At 40.6% G+C, this 22,213-nt stretch overlaps 1 protein-coding gene across 4 annotated transcripts in view; it reads right to left on the bottom strand.

The window, feature by feature from the left end:
- Positions 1-22,213, bottom strand: part of LOC141987656 (transducin-like enhancer protein 4) — a 119,580-nt gene that overhangs the window by 62,244 nt on the left and 35,123 nt on the right. For 2 of the 4 annotated variants that reach the window (XM_074953202.1, XM_074953203.1), the window contains exons 5-6: positions 21,373-21,435; positions 6,011-6,085 (exon numbers count right to left, since the gene is read on the bottom strand). In XM_074953202.1, the coding sequence (XP_074809303.1) occupies positions 6,011-6,085; positions 21,373-21,435 (138 nt within the window). The remainder of the gene's footprint in view (positions 1-6,010; positions 6,086-21,372; positions 21,436-22,213) is intronic. The other 2 variants (XM_074953205.1, XM_074953204.1) reach the window with 1 other exon arrangement.

The following is a 22,213-nucleotide window of genomic DNA, read 5'->3' on the forward strand; positions in this document are numbered from 1 at the left end:
TAGGACACCCAGCATGAGCAGAGAAATGGCAAGGTTCTGTTCCAAACATAACAAGGCTCTTTTAAAATATATACACTAAGAACAGTTGCCAAGGAAACATAGGTGCTGGAACTAGGGGTGCTGCTGCACCCCCTGGCTTCAAGTGGTTTCCACCATACACAAGGTTTACAGTTTGGTTCAAGGGCTCTCAGCACCCCCATTATACAAATTGTTTTCGCACCCCTGCAAGGAAATACTAAACAATCAATATCTGCATTAAAATTAACTGCCTAAAAAACCCTAAAGAGGACTCAGGTTCTCTTATTTTTTCAGCCCTTCTGAATTACAGCAAGTGCTGAGGAGAGCAGGAGACTTTTTATATCATGCTTCAGCTGCTATAAGGTTCTGTAGCTGGCACCTGGACGTGGGGGGAAACCCAACCACCCCAAGAACAGCATCAACCGGGACTAGGGTTGCCGATTTTGGATGTATTCCTGGAGACTTCATCACATGACAATCTTTAATTAAAGGATTAATCTTTAATTCCTGGAGACTCCAGGCCAATCCTTGAGGATTGGCAACCCTGCCTGCGACCTATCCAGATTTTAGATGAATAATTCAAAAGTTACCAATGTTACAGCCTTCTGCACCAGGTTAAATCATCAAAACTCAAAGGATAAAGAATACACTTGAAAGCACTAGATACCGTCACAAATTGCAAGCCATTTGATCCAAAGCATCTTGCACTTTCAATACACAAACACTGAATACAGTAATTAAATACGACACAGTGCATTTCAATATTTCCTTGGGCACACGATGCAAATAAATACAACACAAAACAGATACACCATTGAGCCAACCTCCTCTTCTGCCTTCCCACCATAACAATCTGTGTACAGTATACAACAGGTGGCCAATTTGTTTTTACAGCCTTTAAACTCCAAGCACTGCATAATATGGGCAGAGCCTTTGATCAAACAACAAAAAAGACAGAGAGAGAAATCATTGTTGCACACGGGTCACAGTGCATTTACTAATTCATACTGCACCCTCCTTCCTCTCAGAAGTTCCCATCTTCGAATGTACACAATTGGCAAGAATGACTTTATTGAACAAACTGAAATTAAAACATCCACAATCTACAGAGAAAAAGCTTCGCTTGCCCCTCCCACAAATAGATACAATGTCTAGATGTTTAGATCTGGAGGAAAAGCTAGCTCCTCTTCCCTTCTAAAGATCCAGGGCCAGACTCTCAGTGCATCTTCAACAAAACTACATCATCTGAGGATCTGGTTGAGACCAGAGGCCCTTACTCTTACCTACACTGTAATCTCGTTTGAAAGGCAGAGAGAAGACTCTTTGCACAAGCAGTCAGAAATTGCTCTATATGTTAAGCACCAGTGCAAAAATGTATTAGCATTTAGCAGCAGGAGCTCTGGACCACTGGCGCCAAGGGAATAATAGCATGCATTGATGCTAAGTTTTTATTAGAACTTGTGTGCACTTATCTACACGACACCGCTTTCTAAGATCCTCATATCTGTGAATGTATAAAAGATGACATATTGTTTTCTTAAGAGTCATTGTTCCACACTTCTGCTGTGAAAGTATGAGAGGTTTGGCTGATGGACTACTCATATAAAAAAGAAAAAAAAACCACGCAGCTTCCGAGCTCAAGCAAACAAGTGTTTCCGTCTAAAACACGGAATGGAAATTTTGATAACTGGTGTATTGAAGAGGGAACTTGATAGCTTGATAATTATATGTCACAATACAAAAAAGGTCCTTTTTTCCAGCAACTGCCAGTAACTTTAAAAACAGAATCTTATTTTTAAAGAAGGTAATAAAACTGACATAGTAAAACAAAATGCTTACAAATTAAACCAAAGCTTTTTTTTTTTTTTAAAACTCAAACATATAGATTGGTAAAGGTAAAATCATTTAAATCATATCCTTAGTAATACAAGTAATATTTAAATAGATTTAATAGTGCTGCTCCAAGCCAATGAATTATGAGTTTAAAACCTATTAAAATGTAATGTTTTTTTCCTGAGCTGAGGGGAGAGAGAGATTTAAATCCACTGAATTTTAATATTTCAGCTTGAGCTGCAGGAGGTAGAGAAAGTCCAAATGAACTATTCCATCAGCACCATTCAAGCATGAACATTTTAATCAGTTTTACTTCCTTGGAGTTCTCTAACACAGTTTACGCTGTCATTCTGAAAGCACTTAACACAGAGAGTGTGAAAAACCACCAAGGCTTGTTATTGCCTTCACAATTGATGGCAAATAATTTTGCAGACTTCCTATCATTAAAATGTCACTGCTAAAAATGGAGGTTCAGCATATCTTGTGCTAAACTGCTTTTTCTTTGAACACCACCACATACCTGTTCTTTTTTGGATTTTAGTACATTTCTCTCTCTCTCTGTGATAAACACGCATATGAACGATAGCCTCCATTTCGGTCTTACTACCTAAGTGCAGTTGAACATATATACAGCTTTAAATATGCATACGAAAGAAACACAAACAGAAAAAAAATAATTACTCTGATTACACATTAGTGACTTTTCCCTTTATTAAAACGCAACCACATTCACACAGCATGTTCTGATTATACAGAATAATGGATTAAAAAATATTTTAAGGAAGTTAGATGACTGTTTAATAATGCAGGAAATTAAAACATCATTCCTAATTAGATCATATTACTGATTTAAGACTACAATGTGCGTTGCTCCAACAGTATGATCTTGCTGTTTCTAATTTAAAAACAGACACAGTGACACATGACAAGATCAACTGAAACATAAGATTCCTTATCCCAACAGCGTGAACTTGGAAGGGTTCAAATTGTTCAAGAGAACTGACTCAAAATAAGATCTCTAATCCACAATATAGACTACTGCAAACATCAGTTAAAAAGTCTGCATTCATTTAAGTTTAAACTACTTCTCTGGTATATTTAGGATATCTAGGTACTTTGTCCTCCCCCCACACTTCACCATTTCTTAAAAAAAAAAATTTAACTTGTTTCAATCTGTCAACAGTTTTAAACTGAACATGACCTGTGAAAGAAGTCATTATAACCATGTTTCATTCCATTAAACACAACTAGCTTATTGTCAAGAGAACAAGCAGTCTCTCCAGGTTCCAGGCTCACTTCAGTATTTTGCATTTAAACTGCATGGATCAGTGATTTGGTTCATTTACCAATGAAGATAGAATAATACTGCAAAGTTAAAAAGAAGATGCTTCATCAGATTTCATTAAATCCGAGTACATTCGTGTAAAAATATATACATGAGGCTCAAAGAGAAAAACTCATAATTCGTGCACATTCATTTTTTTCCTTGTGCCATCTTTAACTCTCACAGAATCCAATTCTGAAATCCTAAGCCACAGTCCACCATTCAAACCAAAAAGGGCTTTTGCCCTGGGATCTCAGTATACATTAAGCATTATACAGGGCCCTCAGTATACAGAAACTTGTTATCCACAATTATATTTTAAAAACTCTAAGTCCAGTACAACTCCAGCTCAGAACTAAATGGTTATTATAAAGACTATTTTTTAAAAAAAATTGTAAACAGCCACTGAGTAGTGGATCCTTTTTAAAACACCACAATGTTACAACAGCAGGAACTCTGGCAGATATAGCAAACTGCAAACTAACACAAGACAGAGCATAATTAGAGTTTTTTAAAAAGAAGTTGTATGTTCTAATTATGTTCTTTGCTTTTTATTGGTATGCATTTTAAATGTGTCAGAGTTTTTCTAGTGCTAGTGCTACAGTCATAATTTTGCTTCTATTTTCTGTGCAGGTATATCCATAGAGATTTATTCACGGGTATCCATCCATACAACTAAAACGTATGCTGATTTGATAACTTGCTATCCTATTCAATCAGTTTTCCTAATAAATCTCCTAAAGATTCTATCAAATTACTCCTTTTATATAATAATTTAAATCACAAAACAAGAATTTTTCGGTCAGGAATATTGCAGTTCTATCAAAAACTACGAGAGATCCACATAAAATATCCCCACCTTTCCAAATCAAAAGAGTGTACAAAAGAAATACAGTAAGTACAAATTATTTTTTGTGGGGAAGGTAAAAGGGGAGTTATCTTCTTCAAGCCACAAATTACAGCCTTTAGGAAATCTGGGCCAGGTAGAATTTCAATCAATCTGAAAAAGTAGGCTCAGACAGTCTTGGACAAAATAGGAAGTTTAGTTCTGTCCTTTAGAAAAGATGATGATCACCAAATTCTTGAATAAGCATCCACTCTATTTGTTTATATTTAGTGTGTGTGTGTGTGTGTGTGTGTGTGTGTGTGTTTTAGTGGTTCATGGAAAGCAGGATAAAACTTTAAACCAACAAGTGAAATCTGCAACATTTGTAATAATGTCACACATTTTACATTAATACCTGATTCTCTAGTTGGTAGAAAGTAAACATATTATAGATTCTTCAAGAAATGTAATGTTGAGTCTCTCTCTCACACACACACACACACACACAACTTTATATATACAATTTTATAAAGTACGCGTTATACATGCAGGCACACACACAATGCAATGCACAGAGACATGCAGCACATACACATATACCTTTAAAAAAAAAAATCCAATCTTTCGCAACTTACTTTATGCAAAGAATGTTAATAGTAGGCAGTATTTTGGTTAGGTAATGAAAACTAATTGGGAAATTATTCATCTCCCACTCTCCCCACTGGAGCGTAAAAGACATACAACAAATGTTATTCATGATTCTACATGACTCGCTCTGATTCATCCCCTTCTTTCCAAGGGGCACTTCACAGGAAATAAAGGTTACTCTTTTCCATTTATATTTTCTAATTGACTACCAGTATATTCTTGTGGTCAGAGGGATACAAAATAGAGTTAGAAACTGACTATTAAAAACAAGCTACAATCAGACAACTGCTCTACACTACCGTCAGCAATGATCAGAAAGTCCTGATTTCCTTGTTAAAAGACAGTGGCATAATTGAAGCAATATCTTCACTTCAGATTGATTATTTGGCGACCCTTATCCACATCTTCACTCAGCAATTTGAATTTTAATGAACGTAAATGGAATAATTAGCATTTCAAAGTGTGTTTGATACACTGAATAAAGGAAAGATTTGTGTATAATCTATACACAAAAGAAAAAGCATTTTGGAGGGGATAGAATAAGGAAAGTACAGTTGTAGTACCTTCATTAGAATAGCTTAAACAACTGCTTGCACCAGCTGCATAATTATAGATGTGAATAATGTGCTATTAAGCTATGATTTCTCACCTTTATTTTATGCAATGTGAACAGCCAATATTTAATTGTTTTTCCTTTCCTCTTGAGTCATAAGATGTAAACATTATGGCTGCCCAGACCCCTAAAACCTTGCAGGACTTCTACACTATGCTATACTGTTGCCAGAAATGTTTTCAGACGAGGGGCCCTGTATTTTTCAGACAATTGGGAGCATGGCACCTATCACTTCCTTTGAGATATGTCATTTAATTGTAGATTGGGGGGGGGGGGGATTTTTTATTTTAAAAAAGTGAGCTACGAAGTGGATACTCGCTATTTTTGACAATCACGCACATGGACCGGAGAGGGGAGGGAGGTAAAAACCCTCGTTCAGTAGCAGTGCAAATCAAATGCTACCTATAAGGTAGTTACAGAGGCAGACTGAACAGCACTAAGCAAATGAAAAAAGTTTTCCTTAAAAAAAATAAAAAATAAATAAAAAGAAGAAAACTACGAAAAAAAAAAAAAAAGGTGATTCCCAGAGGGATGGATAAAACAGTTACACTATTCACCTTATGGCCACGGTTCAATAAAAGTTTTTATGTAGCAATCAGTTTTTATGCAGATTAAGTCAGACTACTTAACTTCACTGCCGTCCACAACTTTTGCTCAGTTGATGGAACAAATTTTTAATTTTTATTTTTTAAATAAAGAAAAAGAGCTAATTACAAACACTTAGAGCTAAAATGGAAAGACCACATACCCCAATGATTGCGTTCAGTTCTGCCATGGTCACTTGCTTGGCACGTTCCACAGCCTGCACCACTTGTTGCTGGTGCTATAAATGAAGATCAGAAACAAAATAAAATTATTTGTTTTCTAGTCAATTAAGCACAGATTTTTTTTTCCCCCTTTCTTTTTTCTAACCCTTCAACCACATGCAGGGCTTGAAATAATGTATCTCTGAGTAGACAGTAAACTGCTGTGTGGATGTGTGAAAGGAGGTAGAGGGGAGCATTTTATCTAAGTAACTACCTTCCTAGATGCATACCATAGTCCCTCCTTCCCCAAAGTGAACTGCTCCAAGACCTGCCTTTCTTTTATTCATCAGGGCAGTGTGTTCTTCTGTTGAAAATATGCTCCATCCTAAAACCCAGGACCTTTTCCTTACAACAGAATCTTGTTAAATAAAAGATATGTACTGAAAAGGAAAGGAATGCATTTCAGTAGTCACACTGCTTCCTCATCACAGGAAATGCAGATTCCCCTTCTTGATACATTTCAGAGCAATTCAACCATGGGAAGGAAATTCAAAATTCCATTCTCACGTCTGTCAAAAATGTGAAAGTTAATTATTTCAATCCCTAAAAATGTAAATTTTAATAGTTTAAACAGTTCCATCAAACACAGTTTACAAGCTTCAGCCATTATATTATCTTGCTTTGAGTGATGCTTTACTTCTGTTATCAGTTAGGATGGCTACATCCTGAAAGTTTTAAGGGATATTTATTTGAAAACATTGATTTAAAACAGAATCAGTCCCAATCCTACAATCAGATCCATATTTGAGTAGCTGAGCCTAGCTGGAGCTGCACTGTGCTGATGAGACTACAGAAATGAATGCCATACTAGGAAAAAAAAAAAAAACGCACACACTTTGGAGATCATGGTTTCCACAATATAGGCTAATTGTTGACGTCACTGCATTTGTGCAAAAGAGGGTTCAGCCAGATCTGAGGCCTTTATGGGGAGTGTATTGTTCTCTGATCTATAGCCAGAAGCGGAATTGAGTATAGTATAGGCAAGACCTCACATCACAAGGATGCACCAGGTATAATGGTGTCTTTATGCTGTAGTGGAACAGGAGACTTTGAGAGGTCAGCTCTGAACTATATTTCAAAACTAAGACCCAGATTTTCTGCTGTGCAGTTTGGCTCAGCTGTTTGGCTCAGCACAGTGCAGGAGATGGGGTGTGTCAAGATCCTATTAGTTGTCATGATTTTTAGGACCAATTTGCACACCAAGCGTATGCAGGCTGCAGATAGCCAGATACTCCAGCTACTTCCCACCATACCTCTCCCCCTCCAAACAACAACATGTTCCTGTATTGGGAGAAACATTTGGTTCAGGAACCAAATATACTGGTTTTAGACCAGCTAAGAGTGCCCCATTATCAGCGGCAAGTCTCAGCTGACCCAGTCCAGATGTTTTCCTACCCCTTTGTGCCACAACAGCTGTGCACAGAGGCTGGAATGCAAGAAAATCTGGCCCTAGGACTCTAGGCACAGCTGTCTGAAATTCTGAAAAATTTCAATGAATTTAAGTTAAAAAATTAAATGTGTATATATTATATATAAAGGAAAAATATTTCTATTTTTTTTTTCAAATTCACCTCTCCCCCATCCCAACCAGCTCTCACCCAGATATAGTTTCTAGCAGAGTCACATGTCAATCCCAAATGCAACTGTTAATGAAGAGTTTTGTAGGAAGAGATAGAGTTTCATCTGTATTGAGAGAGAATACCATGGACAGTGGTAGAAAGGATGTTTACGTTACAGTAGGGATGCGGCGAAGAATTAAGATTGATGTAGGAATCTTGGGGTAGATCCTGTGCAAGTCCCCTTTAAACAGCTTTGGTGACATAAAAGCGACTTAAATGGGGCAGAAAAAGAACCTCCCCCCGAGAGAGCTCCCTCCACACATGGGTAGCAAAATGGCAGCATAAGCAACATTATGCTATTCCACCATGTAGGAGAAAGAGAGCGAGAGCTACAAGGGGGAGCTCTGGCAATTGTGGGAAGACACTGTCAGTTACAGCAGCCCTTAGTGGCTTCCCTAACTTGTGCTAGGGGCCATGTTGCTAGGGTGACTGGGTGTCCAGTTTTCAAACGCAACACCCGCTCGAAAAGGGACCCTGGTGGCTCCGGTGAGCACCACCAACTGGGCCATTAAAAGTTCGGTCGGCGGTGCCGCAGAGCTAAGGCAGGCTAGTCCCTACCTGTCCTGGCTCTACGCTCCGCCCTGGAAGCGGCCAGAAGGTCAGGCTCCTAGGCGGAGGGGCCACTGGCTCCGCACTCCCATTGGCCGGGAATTGCAGCCACTGGAAGCTGCGAGGGCGGTGCGTGTGGGCAAGAGCAGCGTGCAGAGCCTTCTGCACGCCTCCACCTAAGAGACGGATCTGCTAGCCGCTTCCAGGTCACAGTGCAGAGTCAGGACAGGCAGTAAACCTGCCTTAGCCCCACCACTGTGCAGCTGACCGGGAGCCACTAGAGGTAAGCTCACGCCCCAACCCCCTGCCTCAACCCACAGCCCCCTCCCGCACCCTGAACCCCTCATCCCCAGCCCCACCCCAAAGCCTGCACCCTCAGATGGAGCCTTCCCCCCCACTCCTACACCCCAACCCCAGCCCAGTGAAACAAAGGTGGAGGAGAGTGAGCCACCAAAGGAGGGGGAATGTAGTGAGTGGGGGCAGGGCCTCAGAGCAGGAGCGGGGCTAGGGTGTTCAGTTTTGTGCTACTAAAAAGCTGGCAACCCACATGTTGCCCTGCAGAGGAGCCCAGAATTTGAAAGGCACAAAGGGGGTTTAATGCCATTTTGGCTTCCCTTTTCCCCCCCTAGGCTGTTCTTTCCACTCTGAGGCAGAGAACAGACTCTGACCCTTGGATTTTAAATTTTTTACTTTTGAGCATTTTGGTTTTTTGAAGTATAATGTTCACTTTAACCCTAACTTAAAGGGTTTTGGTATGTGAATATTCTCTTGCTCAAAGTGGTGCTATATTTCTTTTCATTAGAGTCCAATAATTTTGAGGTAACAATTATTTCTAAAGCATTGAAAAAATATGAAAAAACCCACAAGATTTCCAAACAACTCTGGCAAGAGGCTAGCAGAGCAAAATCCTCCTCACCAATACTACAGTAAAGGACATTTAAGTACTAGTTTTAGGGCGGGGAAAACTTAACAGTTAAAAAGAGGCTTTTTAAATAGCTATCAAGAGTTGCCTAAGAGGCACTGAAGTTGCTAGAATAAGAGCTCCAGTTTTCAGCTAAATTTTGCAAAAACAAGTCAATCCTACAATTTATGGTAAAAATGATCTCCCGTACCATGCATAAGAACTACGTCTCCATGAAGGACTGGGGACAAATACTGCTCTGTTCCCTGGGACAAATCTCAAATAACAAGAGTAAAGAGGAGAAAAATCTCTTGTTTTGTCCACTCTCCAAAATCTTAGCAAAACTAAAGAAAATTTAAAGTAAGTATATTCTGTATGGATTTAACAAAGGAGTAAATTTCCAGAACTGCTACACGGTACTTCTACTCTATTAGGACCTGACCCAAATCCCATTTGAGTCCATGGGAGTCTTTCCATTGACTTCAGTGGGTTTTTGATCAGGCCCATAGAGAGGAGAGAAGACGTGAGCTTAGTAAACCGGAGCCCTTCATTAGATATAGGAAGGACAACCACAATTATCCTATTGCTAGCTTCTTAGACATTTATTTAAATTTCACTGACATACTATGCAAACAAACCAAAATGCACAATGGACTCAGCCACTAATGCCCCAATTCTACAACTGGATCTGGACAGAGACCCCTGCACAGAGCCTCACTAAGAGTTTCCCTGCGCTAGCACTCCTTTCAGGATTCAGACCGAAAGGAGCCACTTCTCCACCAAAACATCCACATCCACACACCCACCCACCACTAAAATCACAGGATCTGGAGAGAATGAAGACCTCCAAGTGAGTTCAATGTACACACATACCTTTTGCCTTGAGTGTGGCAGCTTGCTTGTTTTACTCTATTTTAAAACATAATGCCTGTATACAGAGGCTCTGCTTTATTTGGTCACTATTGTGAAGAAACATGGACGCCATGCATAGCATCCCGGAAAAAAGAAGAAACAGGACTGAACACCAAATATCCAGTGCAATCTGAAGATAACACTAATGCAAGGAAAGGCACACGCTGAATAGGATGGCAGCTGGCTAACCTGAACTTCATATGTATTTCAGGATTGATTTATTCAATTTCCCATTGTTTGGCAGTTGTGTTTAAATGAGTTATCCTACGTATGCTATAATAGCAAGCAGCATGATGCCAAAACCAAACCACATACAATATCCTGCCCACCAACTAATGAGGACAGGGCTTCTATCTAACAGAAGGGTAGGAGAGAACAAGGAAGTAAGAGTGCACAGAGCAGGAGCAATATACTCCCAATATACTTCTTTTAACCAACATTCCTTCTTGTACACAAGCAAATAAAGAACGGATTTTCTTCCAATTATAATAACCAGTTCTTTTCTTCAAAAAGAGTTCTCTCTACCCTATCTTGTGTGTGTTTCATATTGGATTAACAGGCCAGGCCAAGGAATCCATTCTCCTACCGCACCTCTAACTCAGACAAGTATCATTTTTCCTTTTTCTATTTATCCCCGTCTTCTCATCACCCCGTCTTGTTGCTTCTACTGAGCTGTGTCTACACTACACACCATCACACCACCACCAGTAGTAACAACAGAGACCATACCACAAAAAGGGTACAGGCATTTCTACCACCATGTTAATTAACCCTGAACAGAGAGAGTCCAACATGGGGTAGTGGTAAAAATGCCTGTGCTCTATCACTATGTCTCACTCCCATCACCAGGGGAGCTACACTAGTGGTAAAGAAAGAGTGAGAGATCCTCCAGAAAAGACTAGTGTATACAAGGCCTAATTCCATTCCATCCTCCACTTCAGCATTGGTAAACAGATGCATTTAATGAATCTAGAGCAAAACTCACTGAACTCTTCACTCTGCAGAACCCAGCTGGTCTGTTCTGTTCTTGTGCGCTATGTGTTCAAAGGAGTGGCAGACCAGAATGTCAGAATTAAGGTAGTTTCACTATCCATGTCAGCTGTACAAAATGTATAATGGAAGAGAACAGTGCAAGAGATAGTAATCCTGAGCCAAAGGGCAGAGACGGATTTACAAGGAAGGTACAGCACACACTCTACAGAATGGGTAGACAAACTACTAGCAATCCATGCAGAATTTGCTAATATAAACGCCTAATACCAATGTGGCAGAAGCAGGAGTGAAGCCCAGAGCCTATATTTGAAAATATTTATATATATAGTATTCCAATATTGTTTAACAGTGTGATTAAAACTGTGATTACTAACAATAAATTTTTAATCGTTTGACAGCCCTAGTTAAAATTAAGTCATATTATAACCTATTAATTTAAATTAAGTAGAAAAAAATATTAAGCAATACAGGTTTGTTGCCAAGTTTTAAAGAAAGTTAGCCAGTGACTTCCACCAGTTCAGTGGTCTAAGCACCTCACACCAGAATTTGTTGATTTGCTAAACCAGCTTTTGACAGCAGTGCGCTCTTTTGCAACTACAGAGAGAATATTTTCTTCAGTTCAGTTCAATGGCTAGTATATTCAAAGTTAAGAAACTAATTGGGAGCTGAAAAAGCAGGGAAGCTTGTTTTCCTCTTCCAATCTATGAATAAAATCTAGGTGTGAGAGGATGAGATCTACTAGTTCTAAAATATTATAGGCATGGGGACCAGAAACAATCTGTTCAATTCACTAACTATAGATAATACAGCTTTGTTAATCAGTTTTAAATGCAAAACAGGTTTTGATAAACCTTTTGATAAACTTATTTCTTTATGCATGCAGTAGTTTGAAAGTAGTTTTATTTAACAAAAATAAATTTAAAATACTGTTGTTGTGCATTTGTCATTGAATCTAAATTTCCATCCAAATAGAGCTTGAAAAAAAATCACAAGTAAAAAAAAGAGAGTCATCTCTTTAAATAAGTAATAAGTAGTATTAGTAATAAGTAATAAATCTAGTAAATAAGAAATGCAACATTCACCATTTTCTAACACACAAAACATAAAAATTAAAATTAAATAAATATAAATTAAGCTACATAAGTCCTTAAATAAATAAATAAATAAATAAATAAATTTGTATAGATACAGCATATCCTCCTGGTCAGGAAAAGCATATCAAATTTAGTGTAAAGGCTATATTTAGTTTCAAACCAATATTTTTAAATCAACCATTAAATTAACCATTTAACAACAATTTTAATTAACAAAAATCAACCTCTCTTTAGGGGAAAAAAAAATCACTAAAAAGTACAAATGCAAAGCAATTAAAATTGATTCTTTAAATCAAGGCTTCCTGCTTGCTCATTTAAATCATAATTAAAATCAATGATTTAAGTCGCTTTGATTTAAATCATTCTATACTTCTACCATGCATCCTTATCAAGAAATCTGGCGATTTTTGCCAGAATCTCTTGCATCAAACTGAGTTACTGAAAACCACTGATTCCTTATGAAGCTTGCAAGAAATAAGGTAAATTAACCTGGTGCTATTATGAGGCAATAATGTTGTCATCAGTGCATATAACCACTGTATTTTGTTAATTTCCTCCCACAGGCACAACACTAAAGTGACTGGTCACATTTTTAAGCTACTATTCCACAATTATACTGTGAGCAAAATGCATAAAACAGCATAAGCACAATGTATTTCAATTCTATATTAATCTAGACCCAAAGTGGGTCGCAACCCTATTTTAACAGGGTCGCCAGGGCTGGCTTAGGCTTGCTGGGGCCCAGGGCCAAAGCCCAAACCCGAGGGCTTCAGCCCTGGGCAGTGGGGCTAAGGTTACACTCTCTACACCCTTGGAATGTCTGGGGCTGAAGCCCTTGGGCTTTGGCCTTGGCCCCCCAGCCTGGGGAAGTGGGGCTTTGGCTTTGCACCCCCCTCCCCTGGGGTGGCAGGGCTTGGGCAGGCTCAGGCTTCAGTTCTCCCTCCTGGGATCCTGTAGTAATTGTTGTTGTTGGAAGGGGGTCACGGTGCAATGAAGTTTGAGAACCCTTGATCTAGATCATGAAAAACAGGATTTCATTAAAACAAGACTGAGATTATAAACCAAATTAGTAAAACACTCAAAACCACTACATCTATGTGTGCCGATATAACATGATTTTAAGAGATTTTAGTATTAGGTAGGGGCTACGCAGTTACTAGAATTTCACTACTTCAGCATAAAGACCTTATTTTGTTCAATCAGTGGCACTTGTAAGACAGGTTTCAGAGTAGCAGCCGTGTAAGTCCGTATTCTCAAAAAGAAAAGGAGTACTTGTGGCACCTTAGAGACTAACAAATGTATTTGAGCATAAGCTTTCGTGAGCTACAGCTATGCTCAAATACATTTGTTAGTCTCTAAGGTGCCACAAGTACTCCTGTTCTTTTTGCGAATATAGACTAACACGGCTGCTACTCTGAAACCTGTCATTATGCAAGGCACTGAACTTAGCTGTATGGAGTCGAAATCTATCAACTTCATGAAAAAACTCGTACAGAAAAGGAATGCATCCGATGAAGTGAGCTGTAGCTTACGAAAGCTTATGCTCAAAATAAATTTGTTAGTCTCTAAGGTGCCACAAGTACTCCTTTACTTTTAAGGCAGATTTTTACACTCCTATTAGAAGCATTAAAATTACATATGCTTACACCTGCCCTCAAGCAAGACAAATTGGCACAGAGACTTTTGGAAATGTTCCCTTTGCTCTTTGTAAATGCATGTAAAAAAGGTGAAGTTCTGAATTTTTTTTGAACCTCTTAATTTCCTTTTAAGCCCGTAGAGCTTTGACACTATGGAACATGCACGCATAAGAAGGTATACCACTTGATAAATGTGAGAGGATGAGACGTGCACAGGTGAAGAAATCATTATGGGCCAAGATTTTATAAAGCAGAGGCAATTAGCACAGACAAATATAGAAACCATAAAAGATTCTATTTGCAGACCTGAAAATGCTTAATTTTAGGGCCCAATCTGAAGCCCAGTGAAGTCTTTCCATTGATGTCAATGGGCTTAGGTACTTAGTAGATAATGTTGTATCCATAAAAGAAGTGGGGCAATGTTCTTTTGTAACTATATCCTTTGGATCAATTCAGCTGACTATCATCGAAGTTCCTTGTAATGAGCATGATTGTGGGCTAGTGCAGTTCAAGGGTGTGATTATTTCTCTAAAGGCTTGTCTACACTTAAAAGGTGCAGTGGCAGTGCTTCAGTAAAGATGCTAACTACACCGATGGACAATCCACCATAGCAAGAATCCCTCCCGTCAACACTGGTAATCAGGTCAGTATAACTGCCTTGTTCAGAGTTGTGAATTTTCCACATCCCCAAGTGACAGAGTTATACCGATATAAGTTGCTTGTGAAGACAGCCTTCATCATGCATTGAAAAATTGTTCCCCACACCCAGGGCCTGGTCTACACTACAAAGTTAGGTCCATGTTAGCCACTGGGCATAGATCTAGTTACAACGCGTCTACACTTCACTGGTTTGCCATTGATATAAGCACCCTGTTTACAGCGACACAGTAACACCATATCCCCACGCAGTGCTGAGCCATGGTCGACATACTGAGGTCAGTGCAGCATGGATGTAGATGCTGTGTTACGAACATGGACACTCACAGTCCTCCAGCTGCTGTCCCACAGTGCCCTATACTGACTGCTTTGGTCACAACTGTGACCTCCATGGGCCAGGAGTCATGGAGGCCAGGTCTCCCTGCCCTTCAAAACCCCACAAATTTTTTGCTTGCCTTTTCCTGGTTGTCCAGCTTGGTAAGCAAACCTAGTAGCTCTCCCTTGTTGTGTGCAACTGCCCAGCTGACCATGCAAGCAACATGCTCCAGAAGAGCTCTGACTTGGAGTAAACAGGAGATATTGGATCTCCTGGGCCGAAGAGAAGAGGCTGTGCAAGCACAGCTATGGACCAGCCATAGAGACACGGACATCTATGAGAAGATTGCACACAGGGGAAGCAGGAGAAGGGGTATGACAGGGACCATCAACAGTGCCACATGAAAGCAAAGGAACTGTATCAGGCATATCAGAAGTCCATGGAGACCAACAGTCAATCAGGTGTTGAGGTGCAGACCTTACAAAGAGCTGCATACCATACATGACAGATGCCATCACCACTCCACAGACAACCACAGGTTCCTCTGAGGAACCTAAGCCCCAGTCCCATGGCATGAACAGTGAGACTCAGGAAGAGACGGAGGAGGAAGATGGGGGAATATGCGACCAGAGGGTCCAGCTATGCTGCGAGCCAGGACCTGTTTGAGACTCCACCACAGTCCAGTCAGTCCTGGCAGTCGAGCGTGATACAAGGAAAGAAACTCAGGTAAGTATACAATTATATTTCCCATTACAATGATGTACTGATGGCACCCCCCCACTCAACAGGATACAGGTATTAACTTTTCATTAAATTTACTTGTACTTCAAGGGGTAGCGGTACAAAAAAAGTGAAGTAGCATTATCTCCTTTTCATTCCCCTGCAGCAAGGGGAGCCACGGGGAGCAGTTTGTTTATGTACACAGAAACATCCTTTGACTCCTCCTCAGAGATCTCCACGAAACTTTAGGAGAGGATTGCAGAGTACCTCCATTAAAGGTTTCTAGGAATGGCAGACTTATTTCTTCCTCCAAAGTAGGATGCTTTCCCACACGATTCGGCAATAATTTTGGCAGGCACCTCTACAAAACACAAGCTAGCACGTTCAGGCCCGGCTGGCTTTGGGACACCAGCAGCAGTTATGCACTGTGCCTTTGGTCACGCTCAAGAGTGAGATATCAGCTAAGATCGCCACCACCTGAGGAAAACGGTGCTAGTATTCAGAGCCATTGCCCTATACTCAGTTTCATGCAAGAAACTCCCTCCCTATTTCCTTCATCTCTGGCAGGCCATACTCCCCACAGCTGGTGCTGTGAATGGCACCGTGCACAAGCACTCTGAAGCAGAAGTATCAAGAGGCATGTCTTGTTTCAAACCGCAGGGGACCAAGGGAAGGGAGTTCCGAGTCTTAACTTTCCACTTTCTGTTGTGACTATACAGACAATGGTACCTCTGTGTGGTTTACCTGCAGCTGCTGCCATTACGACCTTGAGGGGTTCCCTCTCTACACCCTTGGAATGTCTGAGCCAGATAAGGAGAAGAAAGAAGAAGAGGACTTAGAATGACATGTTCAGTGAGATCCTGAAAGCCAGTGCTGCATCAGACTATGAGCAAAGGGGCTGGAGGGTGAACACTGCAGACAGCCTGGAGAAGGAAAGAGCAGACAAGAGGCAGGCCGAGGAGTCCCAGCAGGAAGAGAAGGAGATGCACCAGGACATAATGGAGCTTTTCTGGCAGCAAAGACAGATGCTACAGACTCTTATGGACCTACAGGTTCAACAATCTTGGGCTTGCCTCCATTTGCAGTCCATGGAGAACTTCATTACAGCACCTCCCCACGCTCCCCCGAACATTTCACATGCCATCAAGGGCCACACCCCACCCCGGCCGCTCTACCCTGGGAGATATTAAGAACAATCACAGCTTCACATAGAGCGACCATGGCTTCCACAGGCCAATGTATGTGTAGGTAAAATGGACATGAATGTTCCTTCCCTTTGTTAAGTTCTAGTCCATTAATTTATTAAATTTTTAATGTATTTGCTTTTAAATTGCATATACTTTTCTTTGCACTGATTTTGTTACAGAATAAAATTCTATTTGAAAAATAATTCATCTTTATTGCTTCACAACATTAGCTGCAGAGTGCTTAACAGTTTTGAAAGCACCCACTGTTACAGTGTGACAACTCATAGGATCAATGACAGTGTAAAGAACAGGGTAAAGCAAGCACTGCAAAATTAAATAGGTGAATTGACAGAGTGATATTCATAAATATATACCAAGCACCATACAATTCTTAACAGGCCCCAAAACACCAGGGCCAACTAAAGCACAGTATTCCACAATGCATTACTTGGCTCACTGTTGAAGTCCTTTTTCAAAGCTGCCCTGAGCCATACAACTTCACGATGAGCGCTTCTAATACCGCTCGTGACTGGCTGTTCAAACGCAGCAGACAGCCACTCCACCTCTGCCTTCCACCCCAGCGGCAACTTCCCCCGCTTTGCTTCACTGATATTATGCAGGATGCAGCAGACAACTATATAACCATTGGAATGCTTTTTTCACTCAGATCCAATCTTGTTAGCAAACAGCGCCAGCCCCCTTCAATCTACCAAAAGTGCATTCCACTGTCATTCTGCATCGGCTGAGCCAGCAGTTGAATCTTTCTTTGGTACTGTCAAGGTGGCCAGTGAAAGCTTCATGAGCCAGGGGAGCAAGAGATAGGCTGGATACTTGTGATGGGGTTGTGATGAACCCAACACTGGGGAAGTAAAGGTTAAGGAGCAGCTCTAGGCCCAGAAAATCCTGCCCAGCTGCCCCTGCTGGGCATGCTCACAGCGGAGACTGAGCTCATAAGAGAGCAGTTTAGTTTGGTCTGAGTAATTGGAGCAGGAGGGAAGTTCTGTGTTGCAAGTTCCTGTCAAGAAGCCACCGAGGCCTCACATGGTTGGGCCTGGTCCTCAATGCTAAGCTGCCACAGGCCTTTCAATCATGGAAATTGGCAACAATGAGCCATGGCTGTGAGAGGAAGACTCTTCGGAGCAGCGCAGAATGGACCCAGAGGTGAACCAGTGACACCAACAGAGTAACAGAGTAGAAAGTGGCCCAGGGAGCAGGCGTAGGGGCACCCACCCCCGTTAGGTTGCACGTTTCTGAATTACTGCCTCAGTGGGCTCTGGGGTGGAATCTGGTGGAGCAGGGAGGGCCCAAGTTCCCCTAGCCCCAGATGCTTGATGTTCACCGCAAGGCAGTGCAGCCAGGACTAGCCCTGAACCCCACCCACCAACAGTCCCCCAGAATCACTATTGGAATTTCAACATCACCAATGGTAACCCGCTGCTCGGGGGAAAATAGTCCTTGCTTGGCGCTCTCTCAACAGTCCTGTATTTTTAAATATGTGAGCGTCATGCACGTTCCTGACCAGCCAACATCAAAGTCGGTGAAGTGTCCCCAATGATGCACCAATGCTTTCATCACCATAAAAAAGCCCTTTCTGGTCATGTAGTCTGTGGCAAGGTGCTCTGGTGCCAACATAGAATATGTGAGCCATCTCTTACCCCATCACAATTTGGGAACCCCATTGCTGCAAATCCATCCATTATGTCCTGCACATTACCAAGAGTCACATTCCTGCATACATGATTAATGCCCTGCACACTTGTATGACAAAGGTCTCCACAGTCGATTTTCCAACTCCAAAATTATTTCCCAGCGACTGGTAGCATTCTAGCAATGCAAATTTCCAAAGCTCAATCACCACTTGATTCTCCACTGTCAATGAAGCTCTCATTTTGGTGTCCCTGCGCTGGAGGAATGTGGTGAGTTCAGCCCACAGATCCAAGAACGTGGCCTTGTGCATCTGAAAATTCTTCGGCCATGGCTCATATATCTCATGCCTGTATTACAAATCCCTCCAGTCAGTGCTTATTTCTCAGTGCCCAAAGCGGTGCTCCACCATCTGCAGCTGCTCTGTGAATTCCACTAACAACCTTGAATTGGTTCTCTCTATGTCCCACAGCAATCTGTCCTCCAAGAAATCATGTTCCTTGCTGATTTGGTTCCCCTTATGGCTCTGCAAACACCAGAGTATTGTGTGTCCTGTGCTTGCAACACTTATGACAGTCATGCAGTCTTGTGCATGCTCCATGCTTCTGTCAGAGATGGTGAACAGCAAGGAGGGCTGTGTGGGTTTGTGGGATTTTTTAAAAAAGGCACAAAAGACAACATTATGGGATCGAGACAGTTGCACGCTGGGAAGTTGACCCCTTGCTCCGAGTCACTCCTGCAGGACTCATTTCTCCCTCACCATGCTCTGCCAAAGTTTCCACAGCGCACTGGAGGGTGGTGGGTTGCACACTGGGATATCTACCTATGGTACACCACACTATGCACTCTTGGTGAGCAACCTCAGCATCAACAGAAAGAGCCAGGTATGCATGAGCACAACTAACTTTGGTGGCTTTGTGTTGACTTAATTTGTGTTGACCAAAGTTTGTGGTGCAGACATGGCCTAGAAAGTTGGTAGATAGTGTAGAGGACTATGGTTAAAGGTAAAAGTCAAAGCACAACTCCCCAATTTCTTCTTATGCATCCCACACAGATTATTCTCCCTTCCTACAGAAAGAGGCAACAATGCATCCTTCATGATTCCTCCTCCCTCCAGTGCATCACTTAAAATGCATCAGTGCAAGCTTTCAGCAGATTGACTGTGGAGTAAGGTGAGCATGATATATGTGGAGCAGTGGGAGAGAAGAAATCTGTGTTGAACTGACTGGGTCACCACCACTTACACACAAACCCCAAAACCTTACCCCTTTTTTCACATGAACACATAGAAAGGACCAAGCCTAAGATGAACAAAAGGATGGCAAAAACTCAAATATCACCAACAAACCACATATTTTTTTCTAATTAATAAGTCCATTGTCCAAGTTTTCATTTTCTGTGTGTGGAAAGGGAGAACAGAGAAAGCTACAGCTGAACAATTCGGCTAATTTATGTATTAAAACAAGGATTTCTTTAGGACTTCAGTGGAAAGTTCTAAAACCGCAGCCATAGAAAATAAAGTAATAAAATAATAAATAATAAAAAATCAAGATCTCTGAATGTAAGACCACACTATTCCTACCTAAGGCAAAATGTCACTTCTGCATTTGGACCTGATTTTTTGCCCAGTTCACAGCTATGCTTGCAAAATACTCTCCCCCATATGTCTTTTAAACTCTTTGTCAATTTAGTATTCATACAGCGAAGGGACCAATAGCACTGGCTTGAATCAGGAATAGGTACAGTGACAGCTTTCCAAAATAAAAATCAATACACCTTAATCCTATCTCACTACTGCAACCCTGTGTAACTCCTGAACAGAGCAATTTCCAAATGTGCAGTGTTTCTGTAGCATTAACAAATGAGTACAAGGATTAAACTAATTTTCATTTGTGACTCAAGGCAGGACTTGAATTCTGGCCCCCAGTGGCAGCAGAGAAAGGTTTGTGCACTAACTCACTACAACATTTAGTCCTCAAACACAACTTTATAGGCCAAAGGAGATAGTAACAGCTTTTGGTCTATTTTCTCTCTCTCTCTCACACACACACACACACACACGGCTGCATGAATCAAACGCACGACCTCCAGCAAGCAGAAGAATGAACAGCTCTCTTGAAAAGCGATGCCACTTTGTGGAACAATTGAAAGGGTGGGAGAAAGAATCGTAGTACATTCTCAGACTGAAATACAATGCTTTGCAGCTGCACTACAAAGAAACACTGCTGTAAGCTTTGACTTCCAACCACTGATTTTACTGAAATGAATCCCTAAATTATACAGCATCAAGCCAGCCTACTTCCAACAGCCCCCCACGTCCAAATCCTGCCCCTGCGCACACACACAAAAACAAACAAAAAACGTTTGTTTTTTTTTAAAACCTCTGTACACTTGAATTCTCCTTTCATGAACCACACTTTCATTTTATCCCACACAAGCCAATGGTAGCAAGGTTCCCCCAGCCAGCACCAGACCCTTCCCTCAAGTTCCCTGTGTCTCTCAGAAGGCATCCACAATGCACTCAAGCTCATGAAAATGAATCATAGTTTTGAGATCAGTGCTTACAGAGAGTTAATCTTCTGTGTATTTTCCTCAAACACATAGAAGACATAAGAGAGAGGAAGAATACGACAGACAAAAGCTTCATTAGTATGTTTACTATCTAGAGCATCATCATTTGATAGACCTACATACATTTCTGCCTACTTTTAATGCCCATTGTCAAGAATGTAGCATAAATCATGTATTTCTAGCAATTTTTTAATCTATCCTATTAGATGCCAGTTTGACAAAGTCATTATTCTGAGCAACACTGCATTGTACATGACAGCAAAATATTTTAAGCAACTAAATTTTGCTTAGCACATTAAAACGTGATCTATTACATTAATGCACTTAAATTATATTCTACTGAATTTTTAATAAGACACTGATGTTGGAACAGCACCTTGGAAAATGAAATACAGGCACCATGAGTTTTACAAAGCCAGAAAGGTCAATACAAAGCTCCACTTTTGTAACAACAACAACTGCAGAGCATCTTTTTAGGCCAGTACCTGCAAACAACTACCTTACCTCTTGGGATAAGAAGGGGATGACTTGCGCACATATAGCATTCAGCCTCTTGACAATTTCTGCCTGCACATAAGAAGAAGAAAGTTAGTGTATTCTATATTTCTCAAATGTTAATGTTATCACATGAACAGCTAACATATCAAACAGCATCTATCAATGGTTTTGTCTAACCATGTTCTAACTGGACAAGTCAATAAGAATAAAAAAATAATTCAGTGACGCAATGCAACAACAGGTAATGGCTACTGTTAGTCATTTACAGCTCACATTTTTAAGAGTTTCCTCACAAAACAAGCTTTTGAGCTTCCATATGGTCCAAAGAGAATTTTCATTTCCATTATAAAATCGGAGGGTGTTTCATGAAGTCTCCAGGAGGAGCAGCACACAAACCAACCATACTTTTTTCCAGCACTATTTTCAAACCTTAAAAAAAACTTCAAAATTATTGAATATTGACGATACATTTCATTCCCTCACAGAAAAAAGGACAATTTTATTCAAAGAATATGACAATAACTCAGTTGTAAGATGGGGGTAGATACATATAAAGAAAGAATTTCTGAACCAAAAACATACTGTCAGAGCATTACAAACATCATATACAACTTCACTGAAGATCATGTTAAGATACAGCTTAGACATTGCAATTTGAGATTCTGAAGTTAGAAAAGTAATTAAGTAATACTTAGATCTTTGAGAGCACTTTTCCTGGATTAAAACTAGAGTCATTTCACTGAAGTCAACTGATTCACTGGAATTACTCTGGATTTAGAGCAGTGTAACTGTGATCAGAATCTGATTCTATATGACAGTTCCATAGAGATGAATTATTATATATATT

Source organism: Natator depressus, chromosome 5, assembly GCF_965152275.1.
Source record: "Natator depressus isolate rNatDep1 chromosome 5, rNatDep2.hap1, whole genome shotgun sequence".
Taxonomy (NCBI): Eukaryota; Metazoa; Chordata; order Testudines; family Cheloniidae; genus Natator; species Natator depressus.